Consider the following 13,376-nt stretch of genomic DNA (forward strand, 5'->3'; position numbering starts at 1 on the left):
CCGGGCTTTCTGTCCTGGTCGTTGTGTCCTTGGGCAAGGCACTTTACCCTACCGCCTACTAGTGTTGGCCAGAGGGCCCGGCGGCGCCAGTGTCCCAGTGTCCGGTAATAAATTTATTCTCCAGTGCACATTTTTCTGTTATTGTTCTCAAACAACAGAATGAGATTGAAATATTGATTTTAACAGGGCCCATAAACAGCATTAGCTTAGCAGCATTAGCTTATCAAAGTTTCCATCATGGTCACACAAATCCCTAGCAGAGCAAAGTGGCCTACTTAGCATTAGCTGCTCAAGTTGTAGAAAGGGAGGGAAAACAGTATTAGCATTAGCTGCTAATTGCAGCCTACTTAGCATAAACTCTTCACATCGTTATAACGCAAGGGAAAAAAGTCACTCATGGCAGCATTATTTAGCATTAACTTGGGCGATCGCTGGCGATCGCGGCTCAAGAGTTGGCAGTTCGTCTTGTAATCGGAAGGTTGCCGGTTCGAGCCCCAGCTCCGACAGTCTCGGTCGTTGTGTCCTTGGGCAAGACACTTCACCCGTTGCCTACTGGTGGTGGTCAGAGGGCCCGGCGGCGCCAGTGTCCGGCGGCGCCAGTGTCCCAGTGTCCGGCGGCGCCAGTGTCCCAGTGTCCGGCGGCGCCAGTGTCCCAGTGTCCGGCGGCGCCAGTGTCCGGCGGCGCCAGTGCCCGGTAGCCTCGCCTCTGTCAGTGCTCCCCAGGGCGGCTGTGGCTACAATGTAGCTTGCCATCACCAGTGTGTGAATGTGTGTGTGAATGGGTGGCTGACTGAATGTGTAAAGTGCTTTGAGGTCCTTAGGGACTAGTAAAGCGCTGTACAAATACAGGCCATTTACCATTTACCATTAACTTCTCACATCATTATAACACAAGAGAAAAGGGTATTAGCGTTAGCTACTAATGCTTAGTTACCTCAAATTACTTTAGCTGCTCACATTGTTATAAGGAAAGAGAAAATGGTATTAGCATTAGCTGCTAGTAATTATTCACCCCTAATTAGAATAAGCCGCTAATGGCAGCCTACTTAGCATTAACTCCTCACATCGTTGTAACCCAAGGGAAGAGAGTATTATGATTAGCTGCTATCATTGTTAAAAAGTCAGAGAAAACAGTGCTAGCATTATCCAATAATGCTAACTCACATCAAATTAGCATTAGGTATTAACAACAGCCTACTTAGCATTAGCCGCTCACATTGTTACAGTGTTTACATTACATATAGGCTAATGCTAATTCACGTTAAATTAGCATTAGTTAATAATGACAGCCTACTTAGTATTAGTTGTTCACATCGTTATAAGGGAAAGAAAAACGACATGAGCATTAGTTGCTAATGCTTATATACCTAAAATTAGACATAACTGTTTATGGCGGCCTACTTAGCATTACGTGCTCACATTTTTATAATGCAAGGGAAAATGGTGTCGTGTTACGCCCAACTCACATTTAATTACAATTAGCTATTAACAACAGCCTACTTAGCTTTAGCCGCTCACGTTGTTACAAAGTAAGGGAAAACAGTGTAAACATTAGCGCGTAATGTTAATTTACATCAAATTAGCATTAGCTGCTCACATTGTTATAAGGAAAGAGAAAACGGTATTAGTATTAGCTGGTATTATTCACCCCTAATTAGAATTAGCCGCTAATGGCAGCCTACTTAGCATTAAGTCCTCACATCGTTATAATGCAGGGGAAAAGAGTTAGCATTATTGGATAATGCTAATTCATATCAAATTAGCATTAGTTAATAACGGAAGACTTCGTATCATTAGCTGCTGTCATTCGTACAAAGCAAAGGAAAATGATATGAGCATTAGCTGCTAATGCTTATTCACCTAAAATTAGAATTACCCACTAATGGCGTCCTACTTAGCATAAACTCTTCACATCGTTATAACGCAAGGGAAAAGAGTCACTCATGGCAGCATTATTTAGCATTAACTTGGGCGATCGCGGGCGATCGCGGCTCAAGAGTTGGCAGTTCGTCTTGTAATCGGAAGGTTGCCGGTTCGAGCCCCAGCTCCGACAGTCTCGGTCGTTGTGTCCTTGGGCAAGACACTTCACCCGTTGCCTACTGGTGGTGGTCAGAGGGCCCGGCGGCGCCAGTGTCCGGCGGCGCCAGTGTCCCAGTGTCCGGTGGCGCCAGTGTCCGGCGGCGCCAGTGCCCGGTAGCCTCGCCTCTGTCAGTGCTCCCCAGGGCGGCTGTGGCTACAATGTAGCTTGCCATCACCAGTGTGTGAATGTGTGTGTGAATGGGTGGCTGACTGAATGTGTAAAGCGCTTTGAGGTCCTTAGGGACTAGTAAAGCGCTGTACAAATACAGGCCATTTACCATTTACCATTAACTTCTCACATCATTATAACACAAGAGAAAAGGGTATTAGCGTTAGCTACTAATGCTTAGTTACCTCAAATTACTTTAGCTGCTCACATTGTTATAAGGAAAGAGAAAATGGTATTAGCATTAGCTGCTAGTAATTATTCACCCCTAATTAGAATAAGCCGCTAATGGCAGCCTACTTAGCATTAACTCCTCACATCGTTGTAACCCAAGGGAAGAGAGTATTATGATTAGCTGCTATCATTGTTAAAAAGTCAGAGAAAACAGTGCTAGCATTATCCAATAATGCTAACTCACATCAAATTAGCATTAGGTATTAACAACAGCCTACTTAGCATTAGCCGCTCACATTGTTACAGTGTTTACATTACATATAGGCTAATGCTAATTCACGTTAAATTAGCATTAGTTAATAATGACAGCCTACTTAGTATTAGTTGTTCACATCGTTATAAGGGAAAGAAAAACGACATGAGCATTAGTTGCTAATGCTTATATACCTAAAATTAGACATAACTGTTTATGGCGGCCTACTTAGCATTACGTGCTCACATTTTTATAATGCAAGGGAAAATGGTGTCGTGTTACGCCCAACTCACATTTAATTACAATTAGCTATTAACAACAGCCTACTTAGCTTTAGCCGCTCACGTTGTTACAAAGTAAGGGAAAACAGTGTAAACATTAGCGCGTAATGTTAATTTACATCAAATTAGCATTAGCTGCTCACATTGTTATAAGGAAAGAGAAAACGGTATTAGCATTAGCTGGTATTATTCACCCCTAATTAGAATTAGCCGCTAATGGCAGCCTACTTAGCATTAAGTCCTCACATCGTTATAATGCAGGGAAAAAGAGTTAGCATTATTGGATAATGCTAATTCACATCAAATTAGCATTAGTTAATAACGGAAGACTTCGTATCATTAGCTGCTGTCATTCGTACAAAGCAAAGGAAAATGATATGAGCATTAGCTGCTAATGCTTATTCACCTAAAATTAGAATTACCCACTAATGGCGTCCTACTTAGCATAAACTCTTCACATCGTTATAACGCAAGGGAAAAGAGTTAGCGATAACAGATGATGCTAATTCAAGTCAAATTAGCATTGGCTAGTAACGGCAGCCTACCTACTGGGCATTAACTCCTTACATCGTTATAATTATCAGATAATGCTAACTCACATCAAATTTGCATTAGTTAATAACGGAAACCTTTTTCCAGTAAAAATGTGACTTTTTTCTGCTCTGATATTTTCTCCAATGACTGGAGATATGGTGTTGACGAATGTGTCAGAACTAATCCAAAGATATAACCCTGTGCAGTCTGGAGAAATGGCCATCATTCAGTCTGTCCTGTTTCCATCAATCACGGTCTGGTTGACCTCAGTCATGAAGCATGATGGGGCCAGACAATAAGGTCTTTGGAGAGGCTCATCTGTGCTGTCTTTCCTCCATCCAGGACCTGTAAAGGTCCAGAATGAGGCACAAACACATCTCTACAGACCTTTCACATCATGGAGATAAACTGTTCACATTTCCTCCTTCAGGTGGACGATACAGAGTGTTGTTAACAAAAAAACAGACACCACAGACAATCCATTCCCCCGGGCTTTCACTTTGATGAACACTGTGAATGTTCATGTTTATGAGAGCCATGTAAATGTCCATGTGTGCATGCTGACTATGCTGGTCTGACCCCCCTCCTCCTTTCAGGGTGGAGCCTGCTGGAGTCCGATGGTTGAGACCAGGTCTGAGGAAGTGTAAGTGTGTTTTTAATGTGATTCATGAAAACAAAGCAGCGCACATTCAACCATCTTCATCATTCATATCTCTGATGTCAGGAGTCATCATCAAAGTGTCAATCAATGAACAGATGATGGATCACTAACTGCAGCTGGATTGTGTTTGTTCTCTCCATCAGATTCCTGTCAACTCACAATCGACACAAACACAGTGAACACAAAGCTCCAACTGTCTGACAACAACAGGAAGGTGACATGTGTGGAGGAGGTTCAGTCATATCCTGATCATCTAGACAGATTTGATTATTATCATCAGCTGCTGTGTAGAAATGGTCTGACTGGTCGCTGTTACTGGGAGGTCGAGTGGAGAGGAAGAGTTTATATATCAGTGAGTTACAGAAGAATCAGAAGGAAAGGAGACAGTGATGACTGTTTGTTTGGATGGAATGATCAGTCCTGGAGTCTGTGGTGCTATAGTGGTGCTCCTCGTTCTGTCCTTCACAATAACAGACAAACACCCATCTCCTCCTCCTCCTCCTACTCTGTCTCTAACAGAGTAGCAGTGTATGTGGACTGTCCTGCTGGCACTCTGTCCTTCTACAGAGTCTCCTCTGATACTCTGATCCACCTCCACACCTTCAACACCACATTCACTCAAACTCTTTATCCTGGGTTTTGGTTCTATTCTGGTTCCTCAGTGAGTCTGTGCTGAGTTTAGTGTAAAGAGTGTCCTCCTGTTAGAGAAACACTCTGACCGTTGAACAGATAGTTCAGTCTGTACATGTCTGTCTCTTTCACTCAGAAAAACGTTTTCAGATTCATGGATTCAATCAGTTGATGTTTGAAACGGTTCTAAATGATTCCTTGTAAACTTCTTCCTCTTCAGTCCTTTAAAGATGGAAGCTCCCATTATTCCAGGATCCACATGTTGTTTTCTGTCTTTTTCCACTCAAAACGTCACAGTGAATCTCAATATGTTGTGTTTCTTGTGTAGTATGTTGTGTTTCTCTGAAGCTCAGTTCACAACCAGCTCCTCTGCATTTTCAACAAGTCTCAGCTCATTAAAATGAATCCAAATGTTTGATTTCTCTTTCTTAATCGGATGTTTCCAAACTCTCCACATCCTCTTACTGTTTCACTCATTGTTGGAAGCTCATCATATGAAAATGTTTCAGCCATAGAAGCTGAAAATATTGGCTCAATAGTTTTGAATGTAGTTCTAACCAGTGTGCTGGGCTTTTAAAAATCCGTGGCTGCTGCCTGATGTTGGGCCCACAGAGGAAGACGACTCACTCACTCTTCTTCACTTCCTCCTTAAACATGTGGAAGGAGAGCAAAGTGCTGCCAGACTCTTATTTCTGACAGGAACGGAAGAAACCACAGCAAACTGTTCCAGTTATTCATCTTCATCACAATCTATTTATTTCTGATGGTGTCTTCAGTCTGAGGTTTGAAGTTTCCATGTCTGTGTGATGTGTGGTGGGAAGGCTGCTGGTTAAACTGGGACTCACTGTTTAAAGCACTGAGTGCTCATAGAGAGATGCTCCATGCATCCCAGTACAGACTACAAACATGGTGGAAACTTAGCTTTGATATTCACTCACTCCGCACGTCTGTGAGCAACTGTGATGAAGATGTGCAGAGATCTGTGTCCAAACAGGAGAAAGACTGTAAAGACTCTGTGCTTCTAACAGCCTCTGTTAACATATGTGAGGCTGTTTGTTGTTGTTGCCATGGAGCTTTTTACTGTTTGGGTCTGCGTCAGCAGGTCATGGGATCAGGTTTGTTCTGTGAAAGCTCGACGATGGTTCAGTGTCAGGGTTTGTTTGCATTCATCAATAAATATCAAAATAAATAAAAGACTCCATGTTTGTTCTTTCATCATGTGACCTCTGCTCATCCATCTCTGTGTAGATCAGGATACATTTAGTTCATAATACACGAGTCAGAAAAATCAGAGGTATTACCTGTAATAAATGTGAAAGTAAAGATTCCTTCAGTGATAACCAGGCAGGACTGAAACACATCCAAGCTCACAGCTGTTACCACAGTAACAGCACCATCCATCCACAGGTGAGGGGAGGAGTAAAAAGAGGGACTTTCACCATTTTAAAAACACTGTGTTTTCATGTTAATTCAGGTAAAATTGGTAAAATATGTGTTCAGACTCTTATTGTGAAAGGGTACACTGCAAAGTCAGAGTGAATCCATAATGTTTATGTGAAGCGTAGTTTGGATCTTCTTCTGCTGCTGGTTCATGTTGTTTTGGGCTCTTGAATAAAACTCCTGCTCAAGCGATAACGTGGAGCAATAACAATCTTTAATACAGTTTTTCTCATGGCTGTTCACATGCCAACACATTTCTTGTTTGTGGGTAAGTACTGCCACCTAGTGGTGCATGCATGTACATCAATATAGATTACACCGCAGTTCAGTCAATAATGTTTGGAGAGATAAAACCTGCAGCTTCAGAATCACCACAAACAGGGCGTAAACACGAAGCACGGACGTGCCGAAACATCAGAATCAGTGAGCTGTCGGCTTTCAGCCCCGACCATGTCCGTGCTGTCGGGGGTGAAAGCGACATCTCCCTGATTTTGATGCGTGATCCGTAAACGCTTTGTGTTTACGTCTTTGTGCAGAGTCCGTGTTCCTGCTCTCATTTACTGTTTTAACTGTTTGGTGGTTGTTGAAATTTTGTGAGGTTTAACCTGAGATTTTGGCGTTTTGGGCAAAATAAATTTATATTAAAAAATCCATTCAGGATTTTAATGAATCAATATCATGTTATCCAAGCTAGAATCGATTTTAATCGGTAATCAAACCCACCCCTAGTGATCGCTGTCAGCCTCTCTCGGTTTTAATCATCACTATTCATTTTAAAGCTCAGGGTTTGTTTTTGGGGGGGTTTTACCTCTCCTGTTTGGATCTTTAGAGCTTTACCATGCTTTACCATCAATGAAACTGTGGAGCTAGAGCAGAGAGGGGTCGAGCTCACATAGTTTGAACATGATGGGTTGTATTTAAACAAATGCAGCTTGGTTACTTTGTTACTTCCTAACATTTTTCTGTAAGTTTAAGAGCTCTGAATAACACTGTGACTCTTCCTCCTGCACACTTTATTCAGCTGAATGTTCAGGCTGCTGCATGTTGTAACATCTCATTCATACATACATCTGTTTTCATAGTAATCAGCTAACAGGCTAAAAAGATCAAAAATGATTCCTCCATACTAGTTAAATGCTGCCTCAAACAGTGAAGAGGAGGTGATGAAGCTGAGCAGGGCAGAGTCACAGACTTTATGTGATGGTGTTGTAACTGTAAACAGTGATGATGTGCTGTCAGTGTTTCTCTGTGGAAACTCCTGTTTGGTTTGTTATTAATGAGATGAAGCTTTAATCCCAGCATGTTCACCTCCTGTTACATGAACAGCATGAAACGTTGTGTGAGGGGAAGATTTGGATGGAACTTGCTGTCTTTGCCTCTATGTGATTAGAAATGTTATTTCCATGCTGATGTTAGACACACTGATAGATGCAGTTTGTTCATACTGACAGCACAGACACTGTTCAGCTCACATAAACACTGTGAGCACCAACTACTGCTGGATCGATGCTCTGTGCATGCAAAGCCTGCAGGGAAATGTAGTGCACTACCTGTTACTGTTGCACACATCTGTGTCACACAGTCATAAATTTATTTGTATGTGTTGTATTCTAACCCAACACACAGATGTAGAAGTGAGCAGATATTTGCAGTGACGTGTCCTGAAATAAGCTGATTGTGTGTCTGAATGCTCTGGAGGTCCCTGCTGTGACTACAGTATCAGCCCTGGCCCCACTGTGGATCTTCCTTGGAGCCCCTGGATGACTCCCACAGTGGAGGAGGGGTCCTTTGTCACAGTGGCTGACCCAGCTCCTGCACTTGGACTCTGGACCCTGCTCCAGGTCATCCACACAAACTCCACAGGAGGTCAGGAGAGCATTTGGAGCTGGTGTTCCTCACATGTAGTGGGAATATGTTCAGCTCAGTTTTGCTGCTGGGATTACATTTGAATGAGGAGACACCACATCACTGTGATTGTTGTTGTACAATCTGTTTATTCATGCACTACTGCAGGTGCTGATGTCACAGTGTTCATGGTTCATGTGTGTGTAAATGTTTTACTTTATATGATGTTTAGAAAAGCAGTCAAACACTCGTACTTCCATAAAACTCTACAGCAGATTAAATGGTTACATCCATCTTTAAACGTCCACACTGATGAAGCAGCAACAGGTTTGAACCCCCTATGTTTAACATCACTGGGGCTGTGCGCTATGACCATAATCTCATATCCTGTCATCCTGATAAACATATATATCACAACAATTTTACATTTTCTGTGAATTTTCTGAATCTCGGGCAAATGAACTTGAATGAACCTGAACTTCCCTGAAGTGTTTCCATTTGGGCGTCGAGTGTTTTGACCAATGCATGAAATGATACATTTGTGAGTATCTGTGAGTATTTATTACACGGCGTGCTGCGGGGAAAAGCCTGTTGCAACATTCATTTTTTAGCCCCTGACGGCTCTTTTTGGCTTTTCATCCGTAAACTCTCTGCATGCTCTTTCATGTGATTCATTTTATTTTGAAAAGTTTCAATAGGATCTTGAGCTTTATTGTGAAAGGTTCAAGTGGAAAATAAACAAGCAGACGGCGGAGCCACGCAATGGTTTTACCATCGTTGTTGCTAACGACCGTCCGTAGTGTGGTTATATTAAATATAAGAGAAAGAGACAACTTTAATATAGACACTACAGTGAGCATCACAACCATGTAACATAATTTTATAACACCATGAAACAAAAGATTTTTCATATCATCATCCAATATATATCGTTATATGGAACAGGCCCAGCTCAGGCTTCCTATGATGACTTTAAAGCACAGCGCCACCCTGTGGTCATCACTGCAGTGGTGAAACTACACATAACAAGATACTCTACAGGATGGATGGTGGCCCTGAGAGCTCACACACACTGCTACTTATAAAACACCATGAATAGGAAAATGCTGTAAAAGCAGGCACAAAATAATCAAAGTTCAAAGAGACAATAGTGACAGAAACAGAGGGTTCACTGGTGCCGTGAGGGAGAAATCCCAGAGAAACTTCCTTCCTGCCAGTATATGACCCCACCAACAGAGACAGAACCAGTTCATCCTCCATCACTAACTTTGGCTCACGTTGCTCTTCTGTTGCTTTCCATCATAGATGTGTCTTTACTTGCTTCTTGTTTTAATTGCACTTAGAAACATGTTGTCTTTAACCTGTCACAGCTGCCTCCATGTTGCTGCTGAGAACATGTGGAGCTGATTCATGTAGTCAGACATGTCTCTGTGAACAGCCAATCACAGGAAGACATTCAGAAGCAACAGAAACTCAGAGAAACAGCTGAGATGTGCTGAGATGTGCTGAGTGACACAAGAACTGACAACAAATGTTAAAGTTTCAGTTCTAATGGTCATTTTGTTTGACTGTGAGTAGATGGAGATCCTCGTCTTCCTCAGCTTTGAGTTCTTCCTCTGTTATGAGAACCTCAGGGGGAGAACATGTGCTCACTCTCAGCTGGTTTAACAGGAAAGAACCTCTTTTAGATCAAAGTGAGCTGAGAAACTGTGTGTAACAGCGTGTTTGAACTCTGTCACCTTTCTCTCCTCAGCCTGCTGCTGGACGCTGTCAGGCGCATGAAGCTCTGCTGTAAAGGCTTCCATGTCCCAGGCTTCACCTTTACCTGCTGACCAATGGGAGGCGTGGCCAAAACAGTGATGGGGAGTGGAGCAGCAGGTAGGAGAGGTGAGCCTCTTGTATGCAGCCTGTTATCTGTGGCACAAGGGAGGATGTGACAGCAGATGTTGCTGATTCAACATCTGTGTGACAGCTGGAGCAGCACAGTCTGTAGGAAACATCTGTACATGTAGGAGACACCAAGGTTTACATGGTCTAAGCAGAAAACTGACTCAAGCAGCTTCACATTACAGGCTGCTGGCTACAAGCACATGCTGATGAACACAGTGACTGGTTTCACTGGTGTCTGTCCCAGTCTGTGACAGAGGGCAAAGAGCAGCATGCGGCAGAGATACAGGAAGTGGCAGACAGATCCAGCCTGCACACAGCGTTTCCTCTGGGAGTGTGTTTCACACCCTGTTTGTGTTTATCACTAACATGTTGTAGTTTTTCCTGCACACAGCAGCACTTTGATCATTTCTTCTGGTTTTCTTCCTTTTCTAGCTTTTATACACTGACAGTAAAACAAAACTCCAAAGTCATCATTTGAGGAGCTTCTTAACAGTTTCTGTGAGTTTAGTGAAGCCAGCCTCTCAAAAATAAGTGTGTGTGTGTTGATCTATGTTATCTAATGTTCAGGGAGGACTGCACTGATTTAGCATCCAGGTGAGCAGCTTAAAAGCCAACAGGAGAAATTTAGCTGTATTATTTTGGTTTAAATGTAATAATTTATGATTAATGTTGGGTCTGTCTAGCACAGGCCCACTGCTGGAATGAGACAATTTAAAAACACAGCAAAAGCATTGAACACCAAGTAGGCAAAGTTCTTCATGTTACTCATGCATGAGGGAGACCTGCCTGGAGCCAAGTGTCGTTCCACCACTTGACCTCCGTCAGACTCTCAGCCAGGTTCCCCATAGCACTCCTTTTATTGTGGGTACATGAATATGCATAGGGTCATTAACCCTTTAAGACAGGGGTGTCAAACTCAAATACACAGTGGGCCAAAATTCAAAACTGGAACAAGGTCGCGGGCTAACATTAATATTTATTGAAAAAAAAATCTTCCTCTAGATATAAGAATGAATCTTTTCTTATGGACTCAAACAAGTTTTGCTGAAAAACTGAATATGGAACAAGCAAAGCTTAATACAAAACGATATATATATTAGCTGTATAATACCAGTAGGCCAGCTCTAATAGTAATTTGGCATGTCTTTGCGGGCCAAATGTAATTAGGCTGCGGGCCAAATTTGGCCAGAGTTTGACACCTATGCTTTAAGACCTACCATAGAACCAAGTCCGCCAGAGCTTATATTATATTTTTACATGCTGTGGAGCCATTTTTGGGAGAATTTCAAGTTGCTATACATCAGTACAACAATTATAGCCCAGATTTTAATAATATGTATTCATTAAGTATATAATAATTACATAAATTGCAAAAAAGTGCAATAAACTACAAAAGAATTGAAAATCGTTTTTGCTTTTTTAACATATATTTGTAGTTAGAGAAATTTAAGACTGTAAATACAAAAAAGTTGCACAAACTAGTTTCCCACCACAGGAAATTTATTTTGAGTGTCTTCATAGTTTTATTTTTGAAATACACCAATTTTTATATACTGCAGGAAAAATGAAAATAAATATTATACTGCAAATTTGCAAAAAAGCAGCATATGCATCAAAATAAACTATTTCCAGCAGTGCAATATGAGTCCTAAGCATCCCAGAAATGACACAGAAAGTCATAAAGTCAAACATAAATTTTAAAAACACCAGTAGAGGCCCTGAGGCCCTGATGGTAAAAAAAACCCTACATTTCCGTGAAAATGACGTCACTTCCGGTTTCGGGCAGGTAATGGCAGACATGCAAAGGTTCGTGCTGACGTCTATTCCGACGTAGGAAGTGTTATGAACAGATGATCGGATCGGCAAAGCGTGTTTCTGGAATATTATGTTTTTGTTTCTGCAAGAGCTTTTTATGCAGTTTTTGCAAAGCTATATGTGGAAGGAAACTGTGACCTAGGACAAGCTGATGGCATAAGATGTAAGTACAACTCCTCCGGTTTCATATGCAAAAAAAAATTATTGCCCTAGCTTATGTGGTTGCAGAGCTACCGGGATTTAAAAATAGTTACGCAAAACAGAGTGTGCCCGCTCCGACCGGCTCTAAAGGGTTAACATATAACATCTTACATAGGTATACATGTGAACAAAGAATACTCTGTGTGTGTGTGTGTGTGTGTGTGTGTGTGTGTGTGTGTGTGTGTGTGTGTGTGTGTGTATGTGGGGTCAGAGTGTGACCCCATAAATGACTTCCCTAAACCTGCTGGTCTGGAAGTCCAGCAGTTCATCTAAACAAAGGCACTTAGACTAAAACAGATATAGACACGTTTATCCTACCATAAAACAATAAGACAAGGTACGACCTCTCCCATGCTCCCAGAATGTAGGTGTGCACAAGCCTTTGTAGCCTGCTAAAGATCACACCTCCTATCACTACACAATTGATTATACACCTCTAAGCATATATGGTTAAATATTTCTAAGCATAAATGACAATCAAAAATACAAAACCTAACATTCCCCCCTTTTTGACCTTTATGCTAGAAAAGTTCCCAGTTATGAATACTTCATGTCTGACAGTTTCAATGCAAACATTTTTATACTCAGCATATGTCAATCACCCTAAATTACTGTAAAAATACACAGTTTAACAAATGTATTAGCAGTTATCCCATTCCTCATTGATCTCATCCAATGGCAAACTACATCCTACGAGCAAACAAAGGAATTGTTAATTTAATAGTGAAAATAAGAAAGAAACATTTTCAAAAACATCCCAGCTCTGCGGTGATCACCCATCATCTGTGCAGGGTGGTTTTAGTTCGGCAGGGCGTCATGAATGTTTCTTCCAGTTGTTTCCATCACTGTCCATAGGACCAGAGTCCAAATGTATGTAGAATAGACATTCAAACGTACCAGTTGGTTTTGTTGTTTGTCAACATGGGTCTCAGTTATCTTGAAAGCTGCAGACCTTGTCAGCACTCTAGTTTTATGGCCTCTACCAACCCCCATCACCTCACTTCAGGCCTTCGTCCTGCGAGGGGGATACTTATGACTCCTCCATTGTCCACGCTCTGCAGAAAAACCCCTCTGTGGAAAGGGTGCTGGGTCCAGTTATCTTACTGCTGTTGTGATCCCAGCAGCCTTCAGAGTGTCATCATATGCATAGTACAGTGACACAACATTAGGTGATGTTCATAGGAAACTGCTGTCATCACCACCATAGCTTCTGGTTCCTGTGCTTTTCACAGAATCATGATGCCATCCTTAGACTCCCTCTGCGCTGTCGATGGAGCTTGGCACGCTCCCCTCATCCTTCAGGTGCCCGTCTGTTGTCCACAATCTCCTCTGTTGGCCTCTGGAAAGCCCCCTTGGCACAGCTCTCATTCCAACGCAGCTTCATAGTCCTTGCTGTGGCTCCTGATG

The 13,376-nt window shown here is 42.1% G+C and overlaps 1 protein-coding gene across 1 annotated transcript in view; it reads left to right on the plus strand.

Annotated features, from left to right (window-relative positions):
• LOC120715324 (protein NLRC3-like) overlaps positions 1-5,501 on the plus strand; it is a 37,340-nt gene extending 31,839 nt beyond the window's left edge. Inside the window, exons 9-10 of the mRNA XM_040002242.1 lie at positions 4,084-4,130; positions 4,292-5,501. Of these exons, the coding sequence (XP_039858176.1) occupies positions 4,084-4,130; positions 4,292-4,824 (580 nt within the window). The 3' untranslated portion in view covers positions 4,825-5,501. The remainder of the gene's footprint in view (positions 1-4,083; positions 4,131-4,291) is intronic.
• The last annotated feature ends 7,875 nt before the right edge of the window (positions 5,502-13,376 follow it).

This window comes from Simochromis diagramma, unplaced genomic scaffold (assembly GCF_900408965.1).
Source record: "Simochromis diagramma unplaced genomic scaffold, fSimDia1.1 OVJJ01000432.1, whole genome shotgun sequence".
NCBI lineage: Eukaryota > Metazoa > Chordata > Actinopteri > Cichliformes > Cichlidae > Simochromis > Simochromis diagramma.